General features: G+C 43.8%; 2 protein-coding genes across 6 annotated transcripts in view; one reads left to right on the top strand and one right to left on the bottom strand.

Annotated features, from left to right (window-relative positions):
* LOC132872113 (ubiquitin carboxyl-terminal hydrolase 30-like) overlaps positions 1-4,764 on the bottom strand; it is a 49,851-nt gene extending 45,087 nt beyond the window's left edge. For 2 of the 3 annotated variants that reach the window (XM_060906713.1, XM_060906715.1), the window contains exon 1: positions 4,681-4,764. In XM_060906713.1, the coding sequence (XP_060762696.1) occupies positions 4,681-4,751 (71 nt within the window). In that variant the 5' untranslated portion in view covers positions 4,752-4,764. The other variant, XM_060906714.1, reaches the window with a different exon arrangement.
* A 176-nt stretch (positions 4,765-4,940) lies between these two features.
* araf (A-Raf proto-oncogene, serine/threonine kinase) overlaps positions 4,941-27,410 on the top strand; it is a 38,084-nt gene continuing 15,614 nt past the window's right edge. Inside the window, exons 1-12 of one of the 3 annotated variants that reach the window (XM_060906702.1) lie at positions 4,941-5,042; positions 5,981-6,059; positions 6,178-6,430; positions 18,985-19,191; positions 19,320-19,423; positions 21,155-21,257; positions 21,466-21,608; positions 21,744-21,815; positions 21,962-22,106; positions 22,699-22,726; positions 22,923-23,050; positions 27,092-27,285. In XM_060906702.1, coding sequence (XP_060762685.1) covers positions 19,084-19,191; positions 19,320-19,423; positions 21,155-21,257; positions 21,466-21,608; positions 21,744-21,815; positions 21,962-22,106; positions 22,699-22,726; positions 22,923-23,050; positions 27,092-27,285 — 1,025 coding nt within the window. In that variant the 5' untranslated portion in view covers positions 4,941-5,042; positions 5,981-6,059; positions 6,178-6,430; positions 18,985-19,083. Of the gene's footprint in view, positions 5,043-5,980; positions 6,089-6,177; positions 6,431-18,984; positions 19,192-19,319; positions 19,424-21,154; positions 21,258-21,465; positions 21,609-21,743; positions 21,816-21,961; positions 22,107-22,698; positions 22,727-22,922; positions 23,051-27,091; positions 27,286-27,410 lie in introns of all 3 variants that reach the window. The other 2 variants (XM_060906703.1, XM_060906704.1) reach the window with 2 other exon arrangements.

Genomic DNA, 27,410 nt, shown 5'->3' with positions numbered 1-27,410 from the left:
CTTGTCAGCTGTCAGATTTATGTTCATGGACCCGGTAAGCTGGTAAATAATATTTTTTTTCTTTACTAAATTCTAACAGAAAACGAGAGCGCCCGAAAGGGAAAACCGAGCCGAGCCGCCTCACGGCTGTAATGCAAATTGCTTTCCTCCTCATTATACAAGTGCGCTTCCATGTCAGGGAAAAAGAAACTACCACTGCTGCCTATGTATTGCCCTATTTATACAAACAGGAGTCATTCAGGATTCAGCCATGTTTTTGCTCCGTGTCATGGCTGAATCCTGAATGACTCCTGTTTGTATAAATAGGGCACTACATAGGCAGCAGTGGTAGTTTCTTTTCCCCTGCCATGGAAGCGCACTTGTATACTGAGGAAAGCAATTTGCATTACAGCCGTGAGGCGGCTCGGCTCGGTTTTCCCTTTCGGGCGCTCTCGTTTTCTGTTAGAATTTGGTAAAGAAAAAAATAAATAAATATTATTTACCAGCTTACCGGGTCCATGAACATAAATCTGACAGCTGACAAGGTCGGGATATAAACGAATCGAATACAAACCACCCGCCGGGACTCCTACTTATGCGGCTCCAGCTTATCCTTGAAGCTGGAGCCGCAGCTGGATGAAGCAGGCAGCGCGCAGTGATAAGAAGGGAGAGAAAATAGCGCCAAGCGATTTCGAGGTCTGACTTTTTATTTGGCAACGGTTTTGTGATGCAAATATATCACTCTTTTGAACACATACTGTTTTGAGACGAAAAACGTTTTACTTTCGTGACCCCAACAAACGTGCCGGACTACTTTCGTCTGGACCAAAACTGGACAAGAACTGGACTCACAGGATGCTGTCAGGGGTAAGTCAGTGTGTTTGCACGACACTATTGATGGGGATGCCATACAGATTCATGTCAAAAATCCCGAACTATCCCTTTAACCACTTGCCCACAAAATAAGAAATTTTTCTTGTCCTTTTTTCAGTGAGGTAATATTTTCAAGATTGAAAATATGGTATTTGGTCTTCTAAAACAGCACGTCATTTAAAAATACACTGAGTACATCAATAAAAGATTTTTAAAGAATAAAGTTCTATTTCTTTGACATATCTGACAGACATAACTCCCATTTTAAAAATCCCTTTCATTATCCCTGCTGCTATCGTCAGTGAATTTCCGTCGGATGACCTGACGATAGACTCGGCCATTATGGAGCTTTGGTAGTTATCGTGTGGAAGCAGGCTTTATCATTTTTGGGTGTCAACAGATAGAGTTGAAATAGATCAACAGCAAAAAAACTATTTCGTTCACGACGAGAAGCCCACAGTTATTTTTAAAAAATGCTATCGTCAGTCTGTCAGTCGAATGCACCTGACGATAGCAAAATTCAAGCCCTCGCCACGCACATGTTGACTGACGCAAAGAGGAAATTCTACTGCGCGTGATTTTTGTGACGGCAGACATTTACTTCCAGGCAAGACTTGGAGTTCTGACAGCTCGATTTCATCAAATAAATCAAGGTAAGATTTGCGACCCTTTCAGCCGACAGGCCATTTCAATGTGTTATTTCCCCGCGAAAGTGACCCACTCGTGTCTATCGTCACTGTTCTGACAATTATTGTTGATATTTCAATTTTGAAATTAAATTTTATCTTTTTTATTTCAATATTTTATTTTTTGGTTCTAGTGATGAGGTATTTAATATTATTAGTAAATTTGTCAGATTAATAATGTAAGAAACAGTTTTGTTGCTATGAGTGTCAGAATATGATGGTAGACGTTAGTTTGTCTGTCAGATTTTGATGATAGAAACCGATGTGTTTCTATTGTCATTTAGCACATCTGTCATGTCAGGCTTTTATTAATTAATTAGTTACCAGGACTACTGTCCTAAAATTTACTGTGAATGTCCAAGACCCCAAATGCTACTAGAAAAACTTAATAGAATGATCAAAATAATCAATTCAGCAATTTAAGGAGATGGGATTTAACTGGCCTCTGTTATGGTAGAATCTGCCCAATGCGAGTTGGAAAGGGTGCGGGCGACTACTGACAACATGCACTCGATGGTTTCTATTAACGATTCTCGCCCATTTTAAGCAGAACTTAGTCTATTTTACCGTTTTTTACGATAATTTCAATAGATTTGTGAGACATTTGTCAAGTTGGCATAGACGCGGGCGCCGCCATATTGTTTACGTGCGCGGTATACACCGCTACATGCAGCATGGCTGCGCGAAGTTTCGTTTCTTCCCGTTCATTTTCGTTGCTGCCCGTGAAGACAAATGTAACTTGAACCGCTATTGGTCAGACAGATTAGACCCCCGCGAAGTTTAAAAGTCCTTGGCTTGACGTTTCTGACAGCTATCGAAACAAACGGATATCGCTCAACAAGTATGATGAGCCAGAGCAGCCTGCAGGTGATGAGAAGGAGTATGTGGCAGGAGATGTAGCGCCCCAGGAGAGACAGAATGAGAAGGCGCAGCATGATGTGGTGTATGACCCGATAGATGATGATGATGATGATCTGGATGAGGGTTTCGAAGATTGTGATGATAATGAGATGACTGAGGAAGAAGTTTATAGACAGTTGAAACTGATCACTCCTGTATAATATGGTTGTATTATATGAATAAATATATAAAATCGGCTTGAAATTTGTAATTATAAACACGGACCAGTGCTACTCCATTCGGACCAGTACCTCGGAGAGGCTGAGAGTGAAGGCAAAGCAGCCACCGAGTGCTCAGCACCTCTGGGAACTCCTTCAAGACTGTTGGAAAACCATTTTGAGTGATTACCTCATGAGGCGGCGGCACGGTGGTGTCGTGGTTAGCGCTGTTGCCTCACAGCAAGAAGGTCCGGGTTCGAGCCCCGTGGCCGGCGAGGGCCTTTCTGTGCGGAGTTTGCATGTTCTCCCCATGTCCGCGTGGGTTTCCTCCGGGTGCTCCGGTTTCCCCCACAGTCCAAAGACATGCAGGTTAGGTTAACTGGTGACTCTAAGGGCCTCTGCATGCTCTTGCGACAAGGCTTTCGCAGATAGTTGTAATTTATCGTTGAGCGGGGAGTAATAGGCGTGCGCAATGTTATTCACCGGCACAACGCAAGGGGGCGCGAAATCGCTAGGAGTAGTTGGTGGGTGTGGTTAGTGGAGTGTTTATCCTCCGGTTACTTATAATGACTAGAACTGGAGTCGTATAGATGTCCGTACTTCCTCAATCAACCGCTCTTCGTGCTGCTCCATCTTCGCTCGTGTTTTTAAAAATGCCGGTCGTGAAAACAAACCAAACCGGGAAAGCAGAAGTGCGTGTACAGCGGATGTAGAGTGGACCAATCAGAGCCCTCTTGTCTGCGAGGCTTCTGCGGTGGTCACAATTTTTGGGAGGTGCGCGCAGAGCGTCTGCGAAGGTGGGGGGCCTACGCAGACACTGTCTGCGACGCTATCTGTGAGGACTGGGTTGTCAGCATAAATTGGCCTTAATAGGCGTGCGCAATGTTATTCACCGCCACAACGCAAAGGGGCACGAAGTTGCTAGGAGTAGTTGGTGGGTGTGGTTAGTGGAGTGTTTATCCTCCGGTTACTTATAATGACTAGAACTGGAGTCGTATAGATGTACGTACTTCCTCGATCAACCGCTCTTCATGCTGCTCCATCTTCGCTCGTGTTTTTAAAAATGCCGGTCGTGAAAACAAACCAAACTGGGAAAGTAGGGAAGCGGAAGTGCGTGTACAGCAGATGTAGAGTGGACCAATCAGAGCCCTCTTGTCTGCGATGCTGTCTGCGAGGCTTCTGCGGTGGTCACAATTTTTGGGAGGTGCGCGCAGAGCGTCTGCGAAGGGGGGGGGGGCTACGCATAGTAGACGCCATCTGCGAGGACTGCGTTGTCAGCATAAATTGGCCTTAAATTGACCGTAGGTGTGAATGTGAGTGTGAATGGTTGTCTGTGTCTATGTGTCAGCCCTGTGATGACCTGGCGACTTGTCCAGTGTGTACCCCGCCTTTCACCCGTAGTCAGCTGGGATAGGCTCCAGCTCGCCTGCGACCTTGTAGAACAGGATAAAGCGGCTAGAGATAATGAGATGAGATCTCATGAAGCTGATTGAGAGAATGTCAAGATCAAAGCAAAAGGTGCCTACTTTGAAGATTCTTTAAAAAAAAAACATATATTTTGGTTTGATTAACATTTTAAAGTTTACTCAGTGATTCCTTAGGTGTTGCTGCATAGTCGGGATGACTTCAGGATTAATTTACAATGTAGGAAAAAAAAAATAAAAACATCGAATTAGGACTCTGGAATTTTCCACCCTAACTAGTGCACTAGAGAAGGCAGTAAGGAGGTAAATGAGACACAACCTAGGCTAGATGTTTCTTAAAAAGCACTTTAAATGGATTAAAAAATAAAAAAATGACGTGTTTTTTGAGCTATGAATATATATAGAGTAATATTTAACACAAATCAACTAGTCAGCTAAAAGCAGATAATAACTCTGAGAGAAACAGCTGGAGAAGAAGGAAAAAACAAGAACGACGTGTTTTGTTGTTAGCAAAACGGGCTAATCTGAGCTCGCGCACAAAACGACGTGCGTAGTTTGAGGAGTCTTCTGCGTTCTAGCCCTCCACCCAAACCCCCCGGATTCACCAGCTGCCCCGCAGAGAACAACACACGACCGGTCAGTTTCTCTGCTTCTACAGACCTGGCAGGAGGCCGTGTGCGGAAAAACTCTCGGAGCAACTCGTCTGTGGCCTCCGGTCCGTGCCAAGACATCGTCCAGCAAGCGGAACGTCAAAAACTCCGGGGTTTGTTTCTAGTCGGACCCAACGATGGTACCGGTTCCATCCCCAAATGGCTTCCTGTTTGACATAAAGTGCGCTACAGAGGGCGTGAAAGCCCTTCTTACACACCCTATATAGTGTACCTAGATAGGACGAAGGGCGCAATTGGGGATGCAGCCACGGGGAAAAATAATTTTGGAGCAAAAATGTCGCGTGTGGTTTTGTTTTGGCAAAAATACTGACATTTATTTATTCATTCAAGGTGCTCGCTTATTAGTGTAAGGTAATAGTTATTTCTTCATTTTCGTAAAATAGTTTATAAATATACATCACGTCATGTTTTACTTGGAACAAAAACGTTATTCAATAAATAGCTACATATTGCTTGTCTCTATGTTCTATTTTTGGTTTATATTAATACACACCAGTTGTTGCATTTGGCTTAAATAAATCTCTACGACTTTATTATTATTAGTTGTTGTTGTAGAAGTAGTAGTAGTGTTGTTGTACACTACCGTTCAAAAGTTTGGGGTCACCCAGACAATTTCGTGTTTTCCATGAAAAGTCACACGTTTATTTACCACCATAAGTTGTAAAATGAATAGAAAATATAGTCGAGACATTTTTCTGGCCATTTGGAGCATTTAATCGACCCCACAAATGTGACGCTCCAGAAACTCAATCTGCTCAAAGGAAGGTCAGTTTTATAGCTTCTCTAAAGAGCTCAACTGTTTTCAGCTGTGCTAACATGATTGTACAAGGGTTTTCTAATCATCCATTAGCCTTCTGAGGCAATGAGCAAACACATTGTACCATTAGAACACTGGAGTGAGAGTTGCTGGAAATGGGCCTCTATACACCTATGGAGATATTGCACCAAAAACCAGACATTTGCAGCTAGAATAGTCATTTACCACATTAGCAATGTATAGAGTGGATTTCTGATTAGTTTAAAGTGATCTTCATTGAAAAGAACAGTGCTTTTCTTTCAAAAATAAGGATATTTCAAAGTGACCCCAAACTTTTGAACGGTAGTGTATATTTATTAATATAAATATTCGCAATATAATTTGTAGCTTGGTTGAACTGAGACATTTATGAACTTAATTTATTAAAAATACAGGTCAACATTATTAATAGACAGTGCAACGTGTGTGTGTGTTTACGCTTCTAGCATGATTGTTTTTAATTCTAATTAACCTTCAGAAATGACTGTTTCAGACTCTGCCTTTCCAAGCTGCTCTGAAGGCTGAGTGCTTGCCCTGCCATCTAGTGGTGATCCTTTGGAACTGCACTCATTGTAAATTAATTAGTCGTTGAGACCAAACTGTATGTGTTACAAAACTGATGTAATCAATTTAAATCAGTCGAATATTAATAATATTTACACGTTAAAATTGGTTCACAATATGATCCAGTTTAACTCAGGTTTGATGTGATGTCAATCCCGGCTGTGACACTGCCAAGCACGATGTGGCTTCTTTAACACCTTTTTTGCATCACACGTCAGCCTTGTGATTGGCCTGCAACCATGAACAAGATCAACCAATCAGAGCGGCGAGTTGTAAAACTGGACCAATCAGAGCGCGAGATGTAGGCGGACCTCTTTGCCTGCAATCTTTCGCTGATCTGACTTCAGATTGAGAGAATTCAAGATGGCCGCCGCCTCAGGTGAGTATTTACTTCAGAAACAAAATAAGCAAAGTGTAACTTTTGCTTGTAGACAGAATACATATTGTTGGTCCGCTGCGGTGGAATAAACGTCTCGGGGTGTTGAGTTATAGATACTTGAAATGAAATTAAGCGAAGTGAGCGTGTTTGTACTTTTTTATTCTTATAAAACTAGGCTGCATTGCTAACATGAGTAATGCTATTCAGTTAGCTTTAGCGGTCTTAGCAGGTCAAGATAGCCGCCTAACGTTAATCCCTTTCCGGCTCGTGAAGATGCCGTGGAGGTTTTTTTTTTTTTTCCTTTTCCGGTGGGAATGAACTCTTAAAACAGTTCAGCAATAATTAAGACAGGATAAGAGCTGCGTTTCTGAGCTCTGTGCCGCGGTGTCAGGGTGAACACAGCTCAGATGAAGGCTCAGGAATTGGCTGAATCCCAAACGGCTCCCTGTTGGCCGTGTAGTGCGCTACCTAGGACGCGGAAGCCATTGTTTGGTGTTAATCAAAGGGAGTGCGTTAATGTAGGGAGTGAGAAGCGATTGGCATTGGTCCAAAAAAAAATCTCTCTTAGTAGCAGGTAGTTCAGCTCACTGAGGCGTTTATTGGGAAAATCTCTGCGGTGTGTGGATAATTGTGGTTGTGCTCTGAATGAGATTGTTGTCAAGTTAATTATGGTCGTCTTGTGTTTGTAGTGCAACAGGTGATGAGTCTCACGAGCCCTGTTAATTAACACATGCGTTAATTGTAATGGCTTGCGTCATGACATGACAGGGGAGTAGTTGGGGTTTAGGTGTCTTACTCAAGGGCACTTGATCCATTCATCCAGGTCCTGGGAATTGAACCGGCAACCTTTTGGTCCCAAAGCTGCTTCACTAACCACTCATGGCTTCCCAGGGGATGTTACTACTATTGGCCGGCACGGTAGCGAGAAGGTCTGGGTTCGAACCCAGCAGCCGGCGAGGGCCTTTCTGTGTGGAGTTTGCATGTTCTCCCCGTGTCCGCGTGGGTTTCCTCCATGTGCTCCGGTTTCCCCCACAGTCCAAAGACATGCAGGTTAGGTTAACTGGCGACTCTAAGGGCCTCTGCATGCTCTTGCGACAAGGCTTTCGCAGACAGTTGTAATTTATCGTTGAGCGGGGAGTAATAGGTGTGCGCGATGTTATTCACCGCCACAACGCAAGGGGGCACGAAGTCGCTAGGAGTAGTTGGTGGGTGTGGTTAGTGGAGTGTTGATCCTCCGGTTACTTATAATGACTAGAACTGGAGTCGTATAGATGTCCGTACTTCCTCACTTCCTCGATCAACCGCTCTTCATGCTGCTCCATCTTCGCTCGTGTTTTTAAAAATGCCGGTCGTGAAAACAAACCACACCGGGAAAGTAGGGAAGCGGAAGTGCGTGTAGAGTGGACCAATCAGAGCCCTCTTGTCTGCGAGGCTTCTGCGGTGGTCACAATTTTTGGGAGTTAGGTTAACGTGGGGCGGCCTTGGGCTGAAGTGCCCTTGAGCGAGGTACTTAACCCCTGACTGCTGCCCACTGCTCTGGGTGTGTGTGCAGAGGATGAATTTCGCTGTGCTTGAAGTGTACATGTGACAATTACCCTGTCCACACTAGGGATTTTGTACCGATACGAAACTACTTTCGTACCGCAGCACCTCGGTACGAAACCCACAAATGTATGGGTTTCGTATCAGTACTGTAGCGCTTCACTGAAGCGGCTCTGTATCAATACGCATGCGCAAAGTCGCACACCTCAATCGATGTCTTCGCTGAATAAAATAGTGAAGAACGGAGATTCGTTTTCTTTGTTTCTTTCTCAACTGCCTCGCGCGTTGTATACGCGCCGACTGAATAAACGACCACCAGAAATACAGACTGTACATTGACAACAAAAAGCACACACACGTTGTTTCATCCGTACGGAAGCCAAGAGAGGCCCTTCATATAATCCTTTTTTTTTTTTTTTTTTTTTTTTAATTCACCTTGTTATCCCGAGATAACGACATAATTAATTCAGGATCTTGAGAAAACAACACAACTAATTCGAGATCTCGAGAAAACAAAACCGTTATTTCATGATCTCGAGTAAACAGCTGAGAAATGGTTCATTCAGGTGCGCCAAGAGACTTGTGATATGCTGACTTTGGGGCTGTTTCTCATTCTGTATAGACGCAACTTTGGTCATTAGAATGTCTGGAATAATCGATCACCTAATAAGGCAATATTTTGATCAGGGGTTGAGACAGGGAGAGATTGCATTAAGTCTTTTATTAAGGGATCATTTCAAAATTGGTCCGCGGCACCTCCACAGAAGACTGGCCCGGCTTCATCTCTACAGACGGAGATACAGTGATCCAGCTGAGATCATGAAATATTTTTGTTTTCTCGAGATCATGGCCATATATTTTCGGAAGGAAGTTACTCGGTAACCACGGAAACATTTCACGCACACGCATTTCAACTACCGTGAAAGAAAACCGCAAACATTTCTCGCTAGTGTGGACAGATACACTAAACTGTACCGGTATACTTTGTATCGATACAGTTATACCACTTTCGTACCGGTATAAGTGTGAACACGGCAAAATAAATGTTTTTACTTCTATTGTACTTGTATGTGCATATTGATGCTGTTCTATTTTGATGGTGTATAACTGTGTGCGTGCGCACGCATGCACTCTGTGTGGTTCGTTGGCATTCTGATTCATCACACATTTCTTGCATCACTTGGGGAAAAACGTAAATCTCAGCTCCAGTGATGAATCACCGTGACCGAGCGAGCTGTTCTAGCAAATTAAAGCAGAACTGAAGGCAATTTTTTTTAATCATCAAAATTCTATTTATCTCATTTTATTAAATATCAGAATGAATTTTGATAGCTGCTGTATTTTGTCGCTGCTATAGCAAGTTGAGTGTTTTGAAATATGCTCTGTAATATCAGTCCATATGTCAAAGCAACAGCCGTGAACGAGATTCGTTGAGACCTGTGCGAGACTTCATAGGACGGAAGTAAAGCAGCCAACGTCGTCAAAAGACGCACGCGCCCTCTTTCGGATGCTGACGTAATCGAGCCGGAAGTTTTGTTTGTTTTGACAGCAATCGGGAAAGTTCGAAAAGAGTAGGCACTAATCGTCATTTAAACTCGTTTTTGTGTCATTGTTTGAGGAAAACAGTTTTCGAAATGGCAGCGCTGACACGTCACGTTTCAAAGTCTCGTGAAGATCGCGCAGATGAGCGACGCCTGCCGTGGACCAAACGAACTAAATTCAACACGGCTAAAAACCCAATAGGCCGTTAAGTATAATATTTAATTGCAATTAGTTGCCAAAATGAGTCACAATATAAGGTTACTAAAACCGAAAACGTAATTGAATAACACGTTAATTAAGAAATAAGGCAGGTTTAAAAATGACTTCAGTTCCGCTTTAATCAACCGCCATGTGCTGTGAACGCAATGCGCTCCTTCGTAAAAACCGAAGTTGATTTCTTTTCAATAACGGCGTGCCTCAAAGTGTTTTACTCCTCTTTCACGAACATGTAAGCAAAAAAAAAAAACTTTAAAAATTCCTGACTCTTACAAAGGGCTGGATCCTGGACCCTCGTTTCTTTCATCAGTGTTACCTTTCGTTTTCAGTGGAAGCGTGCGGCGATTTCGGATGGAGATCTGTGCAGGAATTATCTAGAGTTTTCAGTCAATAGTTTTTGCTCACGTCCTGATCGCTTAGTTTGTCTTATCTCTAACTCTGCTTTCAAGAGAACAAAGCAAAGTAATTAATTTGTGCTCGTCTTCTGCGTGTTGAAAGGCGTCAGCTTGAGATACAGCACAGGACTTGGGTCAAATTACGAGTAGCTTATCATACGTTTGGGTTAAATTACACTGCGTCCTTTTATACACTTGGCTTCCTGGAAAAATGAAGGCATTTTAATAAGTCCGTTAATAGGATCTGTAAAGTACCTGGTGGTGTCTGTGTGCATTTCATCAGAGAAGTCAGATACAGAGTGCACACGAAGGAGCGATCACAGCACTTGCCCTTGACAGCAAGAATAACGAGTTAAAATGTAATTCTGTGGCAGTTTATACGGTCTGTTTGACATTGACTGACTGTCTGTCTGTCGTGATCTAACATTTTCATTTCGCCCACATCATGTCAAATCTTGCCTCTCGGTTGGGAGAGCTGACTCATAAGCAGTCTGCTAATGGGATGTTCAGGAAGCTGTTTGCATTCCCGTAGTGACCAAAGTTGTATTGTGGACTTGAGAAGCATCTTGTGGGTTTTTTTTTTTTTTTTGGCATGACCAAAACGGTGTGGAGGGGATTCCTTGACGTTGTCCCTCGAACCACAGGTTAAAGTGCTGATGACACGAACATGACTCTATGCAATTTCTTAAATAAACTATACAACATGGCAAACATGTGAGATTTCTGTTATAATTACGTGAAAAGAAGCTGTTTTTACGCGAATATCCAACTTTTAATTGCACAGCGCAAGAAAACTGGGTCCGTGGCTCGCGGCCATGCTGTGACGTCAGCGGAAGAACACGCTGCGGTTCACTGGCTGTTCTACTCTGGTTCTACTCAATGGAAATGGCGCATGAAAACGCCGGTGAACTCTCTAGTGCTAGCTCTTCCTCTTCTGGGAGTCTAGAATTGTGTCGATCTCTTCCGAATAGAATCTATGATAGCCTACCCTCTTTACCCTTTGCCTCTCGTTGCTAGGCGGCAGTTACATGAAAGCCGCAAGCTTTCACAAGCAAATACATGACTGATATCACGCCGACTTTATGATTATCATGTAGAATCTGTAGCTCTACGTACCTTTTATCTTATGTCGTTTCACAACACATGTTCTGACAGGAGGACTGTCTTTGGAGGAGTCGCCTTGTCCCAGGCGACTGCTGGATCCGGCATAGCTACTAGTAGACCCCTTCCGGAATACTGGCAGTGTTGCCAGATTGGGAGAGTTGATTACATACGGGCGTTGCATAATTTGCATCCTGGTATTTTGCGCTTCCAAAATGGCGAATATCAACAACAACAGAACTGCGTGTCTTCCAGTGTTGCCAGATTGGACGGTTTCAAGTGCATTTTGGTGGGTTTTGAACATATTTTGGGCTGGAAAACGTCAGCAGTATCTGTTAGATGATACTGCTGACGTTTTCCAGCCCGAAATATGTTCAAAACCCACCAAAATGCACTTGAAACCGCACAACTGGGCGGGAAACCTCCCAATCTGGCAACACTGTGTAGGCACTGCTGATGGTAGTAACACACGTTTGTGCTGAACTGAACACCCAAGAGATTCTTTTAAACTGGGAAGGGTGCCAAAACAATCCAAATCGAAGTGTTCAGAGCACAGGACGGATGTTGGTGTGGGCTCCCACTTGTCACGAGTGCGCCTGACTTGCTTCACCCACTTCGCATGCAGCTCGGGATCTCTGGGAAACTTGAATAAACTTACCCCATCCTTGTGGGTTTTGGAGCAAAAGCCGGCAACACAACGCGAAGGCATAATAACTTTATAATATAAAATAATGATAAACTGAACACCTGTCGCATCAACAACAAACTGGTAAGTGAGGAGGAAGGTTCTTTCGCTGACGTCATATAGCTCCTCCTCCTCATTCGTCTCCTGGGTGCTGCAGCCCGTCAAATTTGCCCAAATAGCTGCGTTTTTTATCATAACTTGTAAAATAGGCGCCTTCGTGAATTAATATATGGATCATCGGGAATTACTTTTTATGTTATAAAACATCGCCAAAGATGTCAAAAACGTGTCATCAGCACTTTAAGTGATGCTGCTGTTGATGAGATGCAAGGATCAGGACTCTGTGGTCAGTTACACACTTATTTCTGCTTTTGGGGGAAGGGAAAAAAACAAAACCACACTTTCAATACTGGTGAAGGAGGCTCGGCCTCTGTGCGTCTGCCCCAGTCGAGGAGGCGTGTCGCGTCTGCCCCAGTCAGGATGTGGCAAGTAGTTGTTTCCAGGGGTGTTCACACGGCACATATTTGCATCGATGCTGCACCGATGTATTTTGTTGCGATTAGGGGTGGGCGGTATGGCCAAAAATGTATATCACGGTATAATTTGAGCCACTGACGGTATACGGTATACATCACGGTATTGTAGTTTTGTATATAAATTACAACAGAACAGTTTCTTAGTGGTTACCATAGCAAAAAGTAAAAGCTTTCAATCAGGATGTTTTCAGCAATATTGAAATTTTATTGTGCAAAACAGAAAACGCAGGACATATATTTATATTTTAAAAAAACTAAGAATGAACAGATTACAGTACTTGTGTTACCGTGTCTTGCGATCACTGTCGCCCGGCATATCTTGCAGATAACATTTTTCTTGTTTAAAGGGGTACCAAATATAATATAATATATGTGGCAGATCACAGAATCCAGGGACACATGTCGGCCCGGGGACATTGAGTTATTACAGATTCAGAAAGTACAGTTTCTAAGCTTTCCAATGATGCCTTCCATGTGGAGATCTGACAATATTTGAAGAATGTATGGCCTTTTGAAAGTGTATACTTCTTAAAACAGAAAAGGGAGAAAATCGCCCTCAAGGTTTTCCATCTCAGCTACTCTGGGTGCAGGGCGGGCACATAATGGTGCTCATTTGCATGACATTAAGGAAAGCCCTACCCCCTACGAGCTAGCACGATGCTACTTTCATGTAAACAAAGATCACCACTAGTGTTGCACCGATACCATTTTTTTGGCCCCGATACCTATACCTGGCTGTGCAGTACCGGCCGATACCGATACCATACCGATACCACTCCGTTATATATATGAAGAGCTGCATACTTGGATGTAAAATCATTGCTATCATGGCTTTGTCAGGCTGCTGCTTACCTTTGTGAAACAGGAAAAAGACTAATACAAAGTGAATCCAGTAGAAACTCTTTGTGTTCATTCACATGTTTCGTCTTCAAATGTTTTATCAGGTTCGAGGTATTGAAACTGGCCGATTTAACGCCACCTCTCGAAACTTTCAGGCCGCAAATCTTGCATGTAGCCATTGTACTCGCCGGAGTTTCTATGCTGAAATATGTCCAGACCGCCGACATTTTCTTCTCGTGGTTTGTTTTTCCTCCGCATGAAAAAGCTGTCCCTGTATTGGTTAAGAGCGGCTATTGGCCGGCTCTCATTGGTCTGGAGCAGGTCTATAGCAATAGCTGCTTGGCGTGCTTGGCAGGCATGCACAGTGATCACGTGTGATCACACAACACAGAGTGTAGTGAGTGTCGGGAGAGAGAAGGCTGCGTTCAAGTGTCATACTAGCATCGGTAAATGGTCTCGGCGCCCTATTTCTTGCTACTCGCCAATACCGATACCACCATTTTAGTGCCAGATCGGGGCCCCGCCCGATACTGGTATCGGTATCGGTGCAACACTAATCACCACGTCAATTTTCCTTCCATGCAAAGTATGCCCAACACAATTATGAAGTACAAAAATAAGTCCTAAAGTATACTTTAACGTTTTGTGGTTGAAAAATTACTCACACCGTAAGAAAGAAAGATAGCACGATGATGACACAACTAACACAACGCTAGTTTCATGTAAAGCCTCGGTCACAGCCGGCCGTACGGTATGCGCTCCTACGGCCGGTCTACATGCAAAAAACGCAAGAAACACACGGAGAGCGCGCATGAAACGCGCGAGAAAAGCACGAGCGCGCGCGCGCGCGCGTGATGTGCTGATTTTCGAGCCGCAGACCGGCCGCAGAGGTTCGTTGTCATGTCAAACAAACTCTACAGGCGCTTACGTTTTTTTCAGGTTGCAAGACAAACTTGCGGCCAACGCGCGTCTTTCTCCGTGAACAAAAAAAAAACGCAGCAATTTGGGAAACGCCAAAAATCACACGGCCAAAAAATCGTACGTCCGGTTGTGACCTAGGCTTAACCAAACCACAACACTCTCCGTTACATGCAAAAATAACCACACAGCCTTAGATTAATAAACTTACCCCATCAGAAAGAGAAACGGTGCCTTGCACACACCAATGCCTCCGATGGAATAATGTAGTCCTAGAACGGTCCGTGTATCATCCGATCATTCAAGTATTCCATTCAATCTGGAAAACGAGGTTGCGTTTTTTTTTTTTTGCTAGAAATGATTATCTCCGATGTAAATACAGAGTGTCTGTTTGCTTCGCGGTGTTTCAGCTACTCTGCGCTCTGTTTAGCTTCCTCATTCCATAGTGAAATCACACGCCTGTATGCAGGTTAAGTAGCCATGCGCTCAACTCGGATCATACAGCTGATTCGCGGAAAAAAAAAACCAAATGACTTAAATCATCATGTGAATGGCCCATATGGTAATTTACCCCAGCAGGCTACAGTCCTGACAAAAACGAGACAATTTGCAACAAAAAATTTATGCTTTTCCAACAAAACAATCTATTATCTGAAATACTGATTGCATTCTTCAAGATCTCAACTTGCACATGATGGAAAAAAAACAAAAATCACAAATTTCGAAAAAAAAATGCTTCTTTTGCGATTATCTCGGATTCGTTTCGGCCAACATGTGTCCCTGGATTTGGTGAGCGGTCACATGTACAGTTGCTGATGTGACAAAGTAATGTATTCTTAAGTATTTTATCACATTTATATACTAGAAAACAACAAAATATCTTGGTAATTTGTAAATATAATACTTTATACGCTAAACCGCACAAGAGTCGCCATTTTTAAAAGACCGTGACGTCAGCGCTACCCACTGCACTAGCGGAACTCTCCGAAATAGAGGAGATAAGCGTGTAATCATGGCGTCAGGCGCATCGAGTGAAAGCGACAGCTCTGTCGAATCATACGAAGAGATCCTGCAAGACACACTGCAAGCAGGCTATGGTACCAGTTTGAACCTAGGAGAGGTACTCTCGACTCCGGTGATGAAATAAGAGAAGAAAGCTCGGATGACGGCCAGGATGAGACTGATGCTGACCATGGGCATGGCGAGCGTGGGGCGGGGCAGAGCGTCTGCGTGCAGGTGACACGGCGTGGTGCTCGTGCGGAAAATGTAACGTGGAGTTGCTCACGAGTCCAGCAGAATTTATTTGCTGCAATGAGCTAGGCGCCACCCGTGGACTTGCGAAATCGTCGCAAGAGGCAGAAGCAGGTATTTCACACGTGCTATTCCCAACCTCAATGAGCCAACACAACTGGGCACGTACATACGTCATGAGTGTTACGCAGAGAAAATGAATGTGCATTCTGATTGGATAAAATTAATATCATGGCGGGCTGTTCAAACTGTGGAAATGGTTTGCTCGAGCTACTTTCAAAACGCTATAACTTTCCAACCTTAGAACAAAAAACTTTTGTAAGTCTTGAATAAGGTTCGTTAATGTGTTTTATTGTTATATTTTCTCTATATATTGCCCTCTGTTCCCCTTTAATATCAGTCACTTTAAATCCAAACCATGTCCAGATTACTGATGTTGCGCCGACTTTTTTCACGAGCTCTTCCTCTGCTGCCGTCTCTTCACTACTCGCCGCCGTTGTTGTTGTTGTTGTTCTTCGAAGCAGCCAGGCGGGCGTTCAAACTATGCATTACTGCCAACTAGAGGAGGCAATGAGCTATCGCGGTACACGCTATGAGACAAACTCTCTACCGTTCGTCAAAAAATACCGCATACGTTATCATACCGTGCAAACCGCCCACCCCGAGTTGCGATATATCTTACACCGGTGTAAATTTTGTGGAGTGTTCACACGTCACAACCCTGCTTACTAGAGAGAAGCGTGTTAGCACCGGTGCAGCCCCACTTGCGTTCACACGGCAGTTTTTGCGACCGTGCTATACGATAGTAATAATGCGGAAATGAAATATGCGCATGCGTGAAAATGTACTTCCTTTACCCGGTTGTCATGGCATCACCAAGCGCCGGGAAAACAACGTGGATGAGGACACCAGTGTTGCCAGATACTGCTGACAGTATTTTCCAGCCCAAAATATGTTCAAATCCGCCAAAATGCACTTAAAACCGCCCAATCTGGCAACACTGGAAGACACGCAGTTCTGTTGTTGTTGATATTCGCCATTTTGGAAGCACAAAATACCAGGATGCAAATTACGCAATGCCCGTATGTAATCAACTCTCCTCACGCGTAGCGAGTCTACCCCTGTAGCGTTCAGACGGCCCATTTTATATCGGTGCTGCCCCGCAAACTAGCATTTACTCCGGAGTACATTTCTTAAACCACCTCCCGAGCAGGGTTAGATTTGCACCGGTTTAAGCAGCTTTCAGGGGCGACACCGCTATAACTTTGTACCGTGTGAACGCTCTACCGGGGCAGCCCCGGTGCTACACCGGAGTAAAAGTTGCCGTGTGAACACCCCTTCTGTAGAACACAAATCTGATGCCAACTAGTTTACTGACTTCGACAGGAAACTGACCCTTGGATTCCTTATGCAAGTAAACACACAATGCCGATCTAATCTAACCTAACCTCGATCAGCTTTATAACTAAAACAGCGTTGACTTATCCGTATGCAGCACGTTTCTGTTCGCTGCTCAGTGCAGTGAGTCCTTCAGGCTGATTGGTCAGCGGTGTAACTCGGAATAAAGCCGCCTCATCGGCCTTCGATCTGCCTCGTTGCAGCCGATACCAGCAAGGTTACAAAGCAGCAATATCGACGGATCTTATCGGCTTCTTGATCTATCGGTCTGTCCCTAATGAAGAGCTTTTGCGATTGTATTCGTGTCATGCAGTTTATTTGGTTTAGACCCTGATCTCCGAGATTTTATTGAGCAGTCATGCTGTGGGGTATTGACTGCTGGTGCACACAGTTTGTCTCCATCAAGCAGCATGTCGAGGTGAGATTCGCACTGCCCATGGATCGTTACCCAGCAGACTTGACAAATGGAACAAGTCGTGTGTGTGTGTGGGGGGTGTTTTAACAGCTTGGGAACTAAGGCTTGGTGATTAAGTGTGAAATGAGAGGACTACACACATGCACAAGTCACATTTGAAGCTCTGCAAAATAATTGCTAAAATCACATTTGGAATGATTTTGCTCGGTATTACATTCACAACGATTTACTGCAAGTCGTTATATAATTTTATTGTAGTTCATGCTTCTGTATGGTGAGGGTTTTTTTTTTATAAATGTGATTGGTTGATGTCAGTTGCTGATGAGCGGTTGTCAAGTGTTTTTAAGATTCTTACTGCTTTCATTTTAGTTAAACGAGTCCTCCAGATTTGTTCACTGCGTCTCGTAAAGCATTGAACATCACGCAGGCTTTCATCTAAACCGGGGAACAGGGGTGCTGCGCCCTCTTACTCTCGGCGTGCGCCCTCTTACCGAAATGCTGATTGAACCCCAAGTCACACTTAAGGCCTCTGCATGCTCTTGCAACAAGGCTTTCGCAGACAGTTGTAATTTATCGTTGAGCGGGGAGTAATAGGCGTGCGCGATGTTCTTCACCGCTACAACGCAAGGGGGCACGAAGTCGCGAAATCGCTAGGAGTAGTTGGTGGGTGTGGTTAGTGGAGTGTTTATCCTCCGGTTACTTATAATGACTAGAACTGGAGTCGTATAGATGTCCGTACTTCCTCACTTCCTCGATCAACCGCTCTTCGTGCTGCTCCATCTTCGCTCGTGTTTTTAAAAATGGCGGTCGTGAAAACAAACCAAACCGGGAAAGTAGGGAAGTGGAAGTGCGTGTACAGCGGATGTAGAGTGGACCAATCAGAGCCCTCTTGTCTGCGAGGCTTCTGCGGTGGTCACAATTTTTGGGAGGTGCGCGCAGAGCGTCTGCGAAGGTGGGGGGGCTACGCAGACGCTATCTGCGACACCGTCTGCGAGGACTGCGTTGTCAGCATAAATTGGCCTTTAGGCCATGCACTTGTATGCTACTGCACAACATGCAATCTTTCTCAAAACGATCTTTTCTCCGTGAAAACATCCCAGCAACACTACATGACAATGTGTCTGATCATCAAATGCGTTATAATTACTCCAAAAATATTCCAATCATAGTAGATACACCGCCAGACGGTGCAAAAACAATCCGAATTGGCGTTTTCCAGACTGAGGCGCCATGTTGTTTAGTTGTTTACTTGTCACGGCCGCTCTTGCGAGATTTGACATGGGTTACATACAAGGTCAGCTGACTTGTAGAGCGAGATTTCTCGAGACTGAATGACCTTTCACCCGCCGGCGCAGTAGCTTTTGACAAGTAGTTCGCGAGTTGTTTTTGTTGACACTTGGGCATTTAAAGATGTCGTCCAGCGGTATGAAACGGAAGAAAGCCAAAGACTGTCCGGGGCAGAAGATGATTACTTCTTTCTTTTTCAATGTTGACAGACAATTTGTTACAATTTCCCTGTCAGATAGCCTCAGAATGTCCCATTGTAGCCTCAATTTTTCAAAGGCTTCGCACAGCGGGGGGAGGGGCAACCGGCACCTTCGCTCCCTCGCCATGGTGAGCGCCCTCGTACTAAATTTTTCTAGAAAAAGCCCTGTCACGCATGTATGAAAATTCTCCGTGTTGTTACCGCTCTTGTATTTTTGTTGTTCTCCTAGGCTCCAGGTGAGGGCGCCACTCTGATCCACTTTCTCTCTTGCGGCTGACTGAAGCTCAGTGCTGCATCCTCCCCGTCTCTGCTTCCCCGCGGAGACGCCATGTCCTCCACGTCGTCCTGCTCCTCGTCAGGGGAGACGAGCCCAGAGGACGTTCCTCGAGGAGGAGGAACCATCCGTGTCTACCTCCCCAACAAGCAGCGCACAGTGGTGAGTGCACGCCGGGAAAATTCAAATCAAACGCGGGTCTCCGGCGAGTGACGCGGTTTAGGACACGGTGTAAGTTACTGCTCTCTGTAAACACGAGCAAAGCCTCACCGTAGAGTTGCTGTGTTTAGGTGAACGTGCGTCCAGGTCAGACGGTGCACGACAGTCTGGACAAAGCGCTCAAGGTGCGAGGCCTCAATCAGGAATGTTGCGCCGTTTTCCGCCTCCTCGAAGGGTGAGTGTGGCGTTATGCACGATGCCTCGCTCACTAATCGGAGCCTCTTTTTCAGAGAAAGAATTACAACCCTGATTCCAAAAAATTTGGGACAAAGTACAAATTGTAAATAAGAACGGAATGCAATAATTTACAAATCTCAAAAACTGATATTGTATTCACAATAGAACATAGACAACATATCAAATGTCGAAAGTGAGACATTTTGAAATTTCATGCCAAATATTGGCTCATTTGAAATTTCATGACAGCAACACATCTCAAAAAAGTTGGGACAGGGGCAATAAGAGGCTGGAAAAGTTAAAGGTACAAAAAAGGAACAGCTGGAGGACCAAATTGCAACTCATTAGGTCAATTGGCAATAGGTCATTAACATGACTGGGTATAAAAAGAGCATCTTGGAGTGGCAGCGGCTCTCAGAAGTAAAGATGGGAAGAGGATCACCAATCCCCCTAATTCTGCGCCCACAAACAGTGGAGCAATATCAGAAAGGAGTTCGACAGTGTAAAATTGCAAAGAGTTTGAACATATCATCATCTACAGTGCATAATATCATCAAAAGATTCAGAGAATCTGGAAGAATCTCTGTGCGTAAGGGTCAAGGCCGGAAAACCATACTGGGTGCCCGTGATCTTCGGGCCCTTAGACGGCACTGCATCACATACAGGCATGCTTCTGTATTGGAAATCACAAAATGGGCTCAGGAATATTTCCAGAGAACATTATCTGTGAACACAATTCACCGTGCCATCCGCCGTTGCCAGCTAAAACTCTATAGTTCAAAGAAGAAGCCATATCTAAACACGATCCAGAAGCGCAGACGTCTTCTCTGGGCCAAGGCTCATTTAAAATGGACTGTGGCAAAGTGGAAAACTGTTCTGTGGTCAGACGAATCAAAATTTGAAGTTCTTTATGGAAATCAGGGACGCCGTGTCATTCGGACTAAAGAGGAGAAGGACGACCCAAGTTGTTATCAGCGCTCAGTTCAGAAGCCTGCATCTCTGATGGTATGGGGTTGCATTAGTGCGTGTGGCATGGGCAGCTTACACATCTGGAAAGACACCGTCAATGCTGAAAGGTATATCCAGGTTCTAGAGCAACATATGCTCCCATCCAGACGACGTCTCTTTCAGGGAAGACCTTGCATTTTCCAACATGACAATGCCAAACCACATACTGCATCAATTACAGCATCATGGCTGCGTAGAAGAAGGGTCCGGGTACTGAACTGGCCAGCCTGCAGTCCAGATCTTTCACCCATAGAAAACATTTGGTGCATCATAAAACGGAAGATACGACAAAAAAGACCTAAGACAGTTGAGCAACTAGAATCCTACATTAGACAAGAATGGGTTAACATTCCTATCCCTAAACTTGAGCAACTTGTCTCCTCAGTCCCCAGACGTTTACAGACTGTTGTAAAGAGAAAAGGGGATGTCTCACAGTGGGAAACATGGCCTTGTCCCAACTTTTTTGAGATGTGTTGTTGTTATGAAATTTAAAATCACCTAATTTTTCTCTTTAAATGATACATTTTCTCAGTTTAAACATTTGATATGTCATCTATGTTCTATTCTGAATAAAATATGGAATTTTGAAACTTCCACATCATTGCATTCCGTTTTTATTTACAATTTGTACTTTGTCCCAACTTTTTTGAAATGGGGGTTGTACAGTTCCTGTGTAAATACCTTTATTATTATTATTATTATTTAAACGTTTTGTTGTTAGTCGTAAAAGGCTGACCGATTGGAGCACTGACATCACGCCCCTCGTCGGAGAGGAGCTTCTTGTCGAGGTTTTGGACGACGTCCCCCTCACCATGCACAACTTTGTAAGTATCCATTAGAATATTTAACACGTGTTATTACAGTGTAATTGCATTTAATAATCACAGAGTCGAGTCAACATGACCCCACGTGCATCATTTGTAGTTTGCAGTGTCCTGTTAAAATTTTTTTTAAATAGATATTGTAGTAAATTTTACTTGGCATGAAGTAACTATGGCGCACATTGTAACTTGCTTTAAAACGTCTTTCCAGGTTCGTAAAACCTTCTTTAAGTTAGCGTACTGTGATTTCTGCCACAAGTTCCTGTTTAATGGCTTCCGGTGTCAGACGTGCGGCTACAAGTTCCACCAGCACTGCAGCAGTAAAGTGCCCACCGTCTGCGTGGACATGGAACGGTGTGTGTGTGTGTGTGTGAGAGAGAGAGAGAGCCTGCACTATGTTTTGATGTACAGTATTTGGGATTCCTGTTTCTCATTCAGAATGAGCGAAGCATAGAGAATTGACCGTGTGTGTGTGTGTGTGTTTCTCAGTTGTCCAGTCCATGAAGTAGTTGTGTCCGAATCCATCCCCACTGACATCCCCTTAACACCTGAGCCTGCATGGTACGTGTCCACGTGGGATTATGTCACATAACACTTAACATCACGTCGTATAGTTAGAAAGAAGTGTGTTTTTACCTCGAGGGGGAATCTGATTGGCTTATGTAGCTTAAAAAAATCTCTCTGAAATGAATAACTGTGTTTTGTAGTTCAGCGACGCTCTCGCCACCCTCGGCGTTCCACTTCCCCAATCCGGGAGGGGACGGTCAGTCTCTGCAGAGGCTTCGCTCCACCTCAACCCCCAACGTCCACATGGTCAGCACGCTGGGGCCTGGAGCGGCCAACGTCATCGAGGTCAGACACACCAAGCCACCTTAAAGCCACCATCAGGATGGTTTGAGTAAACAGACAGCACGGTCCAAAAGTCAGAGTCCACTACCGGGGACTGGATCTCTGACCTCGTGAAGTGAATTGATTTGATTCTTTAGGAAACGGTTTAGTGTCATGGTTTGATAGAATCGTTTCAGAACTTTTATGGAATGTTACGATCAATTTCAGCTTCCAGAAATGACGCAGCTGAACCAGTACACCCATATCAATTTAGATCAAAGTGTGTGTTTTAAATCCCTGCTTTCAGCTGATAAGAACTCATTGGTGATCCTGGACTCAGGACTGAAGAATGATGAAATCTCGTCCTAAATTCATTCATTAACCATCAGGAATAGTAATAATTATCAGTGTCTCGGAGTGTTTGTTTTGCACCACACAGTAGGCATCATTTAACGCCAACGCAGCTTATATCAAACATCCCGACACCATAAAATATATCCGGGAATCAGAGAGGCGGTTCCTGGTACTGGACACTCACTTTTCTACCTGCTTCTGCCATCTTTTCGGTTTACTTCATCATTTTATTCTTTTTTTTTTTCCCCCCATTCTCATTTAGGAGGCATTAAAATCCAACAGCCCAATGGGTGAGTTTTTGTTTTATTTTTGTTTTTTTTAATCATAACGTGACATTCTTTCATTTTCTACACACCACATTTTCTCCAGCCGTGATGTGTAGATATTTTTCTCCACCTTCAGTTCATGCATGACAGTCACCTAAACCATACACGGTTATAACCAGCATGTTGTACAAGAGAATGTTAGTGAAAGTATCTCCCACAGGACCAGAATCCTCTCCTAAGCCCTCGACCAGTCCACCTCACCTGGGCTCTCCAGGACGAAAACCACCCAAATCGCCCCCGGAGCGGAAACAAGCCCCCATCATGGACGGAAAAAGGGAAAGGAATCAGGTGAGAGGCTCGAAGCTTTACTGAGATCTCTATACATAGTTTTCACATGACGTCACAGAGTCGGGGATTCCCTAGTGGCGGCCATCTTGCGGGTCAAGCTTACCGTACGGGTCACTGAGCACACATTGTAACGCGCGAGTACAAAGTCTTCAAAAGAACCCAAGCAGGCTATTTAAAGCTAGCAATGGTGCACACGTGTTGTATTCACGGCTGTCGTAATAGGTCAGATGATGAAGTCAAGCGGAGCTTTTATGGAATTTCCACTGTACGGGAGCACAAAGGCGAGCAAACAAAGAAACTCAGCATACAAAGGAGAAATCCATGGCTTGCGAGAATCAACCGCAAGGATTATCAGCCTTCCAAACACAGCAAAGTCTGCTCCAATCATTTTATAAGTGGTAAGTTGTTGAAATAATCAGTTGTGTTTAAGTTTGTTTTTGGAAACCAAAACATCGTGTGAACAATCTCTGGAGAATGCCTAACTGGAACCGCTGAGTGTACGTTTACATTGTAATGTACACTTAATATCGCTCGTTTGTCACGTTTTCTATTTCCAATGTTTACATACCTTGGCTGTAATTAGGACGCGACTGTCACTTGTTTTTATATGGTGGACTTGACGGACCCAGCCACAGACAAAATAATTGTATGACTCCAGCGACTTGTATGCTTTGAGGTCGTCAAGTGTGTAGGCGCTTTTACTATTCACGAAATAGTTCACAATATCAGGGTACGATATGGATGGCAGCCCTGCATAGTCACTTGAAAATGCATCTTTGTCCACTTCGTAGGGGTCAATTCCCCCAATCAAGGCCAGTTTGGCTGCATACCTTTGTCGTGAGATGTCGTCTAATGTATCTACAGTGGGGCAAAAAATTATTTAGTCAGTCACCAATTGTGCAAGTTCTCCCACTTTAAAAAGATGAGAGGCCTGTAATTTTCATCATAGGTACACTTCAACTATGAGAGACAAAATGAGGAAAAAAAAATCCAGAAAATCACATTGTCTGATTTTTTTTAAAGAATTTATTTGCAAATTATGGTGGAAAATAAGTATTTGGTCAGTAACAAAAGTTCATCTCAATACTTTGTTATATACCCTTTGTTGGCAATGACGGAGGTCAAACGTTTTCTGTAAGTCTTCACAAGGTCTTCACACACTGTTGCTGGTATTTTGGCCCATTCCTCCATGCAGATCTCCTCTAGAGCAGTGATGTTTTGGGGCTGTCGCTGGGCAACACGGACTTTCCACTCCCTCCAAAGATTTTCTATGGGGTTGAGATCTGGAGACTGGCTAGGCCACTCCAGGACCTTGAAATGCTTCTTACGAAGCCACTCCTTCGTTGCCCGGGCGGTGTGTTTGGGATCATTGTCATGCTGAAAGACCCAGCCACGTTTCATCTTCAATGCCCTTGCTGATGGAAGGAGGTTTTCACTCAAAATCTCACGATACATGGCCCCATTCATTCTTTCCTTTACACGGATCAGTCGTCCTGGTCCCTTTGCAGAAAAACAGCCCCAAAGCGTGATGTTTCCACCCCCATGCTTCACAGTGGGTATGGTGTTCTTTGGCTGCAACTCAGCATTCTTTCTCCTCCAAACACGACAAGTTGAGTTTTTACCAAAAAGTTCTATTTTGGTTTCATCTGACCATATGACATTCTCCCAATCCTCTTCTGGATCATCCAGATGCTCTCTAGCAAACTTCAGACGGGCCTGGACATGTACTGGCTTAAGCAGGAGGACACGTCTGGCACTGCAGGATTTGAGTCCCTGGCGGCGTAGTGTGTTACTGATGGTAGCCTTTGTTACTTTGGTCCCAGCTCTCTGCAGGTCATTCACTAGGTCCCCCTGTGTGGTTCTGGGATTTTTGCTCACCGTTCTTGTGATCATTTTGACCCCACGGGATGAGATCTTGCGTGGAGCCCCAGATCGAGGGAGATTATCAGTGGCCTTGTATGCCTTCCATTTTCTAATAATTGCTCCCACAGTTGATTTCTTCACACCGAGCTGCTTACCTATTGCAGATTCAGTCTTCCCAGCCTGGTGCAGGTCTACAATTTTGTTTCTGGTGTCCTTTGACAGCTCTTTGGTCTTGGCCATAGTGGAGTTTGAGGTTGTGGACAGGTATCTTTTATACTGATAACGAGTTCAAACAGGTGCCATTAATACAGGTAACGAGTGGAGGACAGAGGAGCCTCTTAAAGAAGTTACAGGTCTATGAGAGCCAGAAATCTTGCTTGTTTGTAGGTGACCAAATACTTATTTTACCGAGGAATTTACCAATTAATTCATTAAAAATCCTACAATGTGATTTCCTGGATTCTTTCCCCCCATTCTGTCTCTCATAGTTGAAGTGTACCTATGATGAAAATTACAGGCCTGTCTCATCTTTTTAAGTGGGAGAACTTGCACAATTGGTGGCTGACTAAATACTTTTTTTCCCCACTGTATATACTTCTGTTTGCTTGATTTTGCCGACATTGATCTTTATTTTAGAAAACTGACTACCGTATTTTCCGGACTATACGTCGCTCCGGAGTTTAAGTCGCATCAGCCAAAAAATGCATTATGAAGACGAAAAAAACATATATACGTCGCACCGGACTATAAGTCGCACTTTTTTGAAGGGTTATTCTATCCATAGAATCTGTGATTGTATCTGATAAGCGGCGCGTGGTTACTGCGCGACTGCATTGTTTATTTAATAAACGAACAGCTGAGCAGTGATAACGCGCCCTTTGCCCTGTAAGTAGCCTAGTCTGATTATTTTAAATATCTACTACTATCTTTAATACTATCACTATCGTTATTACTAATAGCCTATATTATTATTATAACTAATATTAGTAGCCTATTACTGATTCATTAATCAGTTTGCTTTTAGAATATTTTTACCGGTAGGGCTTATTATCGCCCCATGGCTCTTTCATCTGTGTTAAAGCTGTAGTCATCATCGAGGAGAGTCATTCTTCATTTTTGTCGAATTTTATTTCATCAAATCAGAGGTCAAGTAGGCTATAGGTATATCATCTCCAAAGACAGGTACGGTAGTAAAAACAACCGTCTAGTGAAAAAAAAAAAACAACAACCGCTTTTAAATCCCCTACTTAAATCCTTAAAATGAGTCATTTAACTCATGTCTTGTGTGATCTGATCTCCAATGGTGAAATAAACCGGTTGTGATGAGTACAGTCTGTTATTTTAGAAGATAAATGTAATATATAATTTAATATATAGACTAATAAAAATTAATATTTTATAATATAATATCACGACATATTACTGTCTGTAACTGTTTGTCACTAAAGCGTTTTCTAAGATCATAATGTCTGATTATTATTATTATTATTATTATTATTTTACACACACAATAAGCGCATGTGCGTAAAGTTATAGTAAACCATCCCCCGCCTTTTTTTTTTTTTTTGAGTCGCCGGACCCACCCACCTCCTGCGTTCCAGGACCTCCCACTTCACAAATTAAGCACTGCCTAAAATCATTACATAACTTATTTAAATAACTATAGGCCTATCATTAATAATAAAACACAGGTCAATCAAGTTTATCAAGCTGATGATTTCACTCCAAATCAGCAAATCCATTGAATTCCTCATCCTCGGTGTCGCTTCTGAACAACTCTGCCAACTTCAGCGGCAGATGAAGCGCCGTTTCCTCTTCTTCTGCGTGGCTGTCGTCAGACTCAGCATCAGCTCCAGTTATTCCGCGGTGAAAAAAACAAAACAAAACATATATACGTCGCACCGGAATATAAGTCGCATTGCCAGCCGAACCATGAAAAAAAGTGCGACTTATAGTCCGAAAAATACGGTATATAACTTCATAAATTCGTCTGAGATAACGCAGCCGGTAATGGCGATGGTCCATTTTGTTTGCCCCACAAGATGGCGGCTGGAGGGTGTTCCCCGGAATGCCGTGACGTCAGTGAAAACTATGTATAGCCCATTTTCAGGATTGTTGTTCAGGATGAGTAGCGTGAAAATAATCTGAAGTGGATTTGGATTGTTTTGGGTTCCTTAGCGCTACAGAGACTCGAGCTACTACTGGGAAGTGCCCTCGCACCAAGTAACCACACAGAAGCGCATCGGCGCCGGCTCCTTCGGCACCGTCTTCAAGGGCAAGTGGCACGGCGACGTCGCCATCAAGATTCTGAAAGTGACCGAGCCGACGCCGGAGCAGCTGCAGGCCTTCAGGAATGAAATGCAGGTCCTGAGGTGCGTCTTCCTCAGTACACTTTATACCACAGCGCTGATGATTTTCTCAGACTGACAGCATTGCATAAACTTCCAACCGCAAGGCAAATAACAGGTGTTTATTCGATCCACATTCACTGGATATA

Source organism: Neoarius graeffei, chromosome 24 (assembly GCF_027579695.1).
Source record: "Neoarius graeffei isolate fNeoGra1 chromosome 24, fNeoGra1.pri, whole genome shotgun sequence".
NCBI lineage: Eukaryota > Metazoa > Chordata > Actinopteri > Siluriformes > Ariidae > Neoarius > Neoarius graeffei.
Note: the sequence above shows the minus strand (reverse complement) of the source record. Positions and strands in the feature narration are given on the sequence as shown.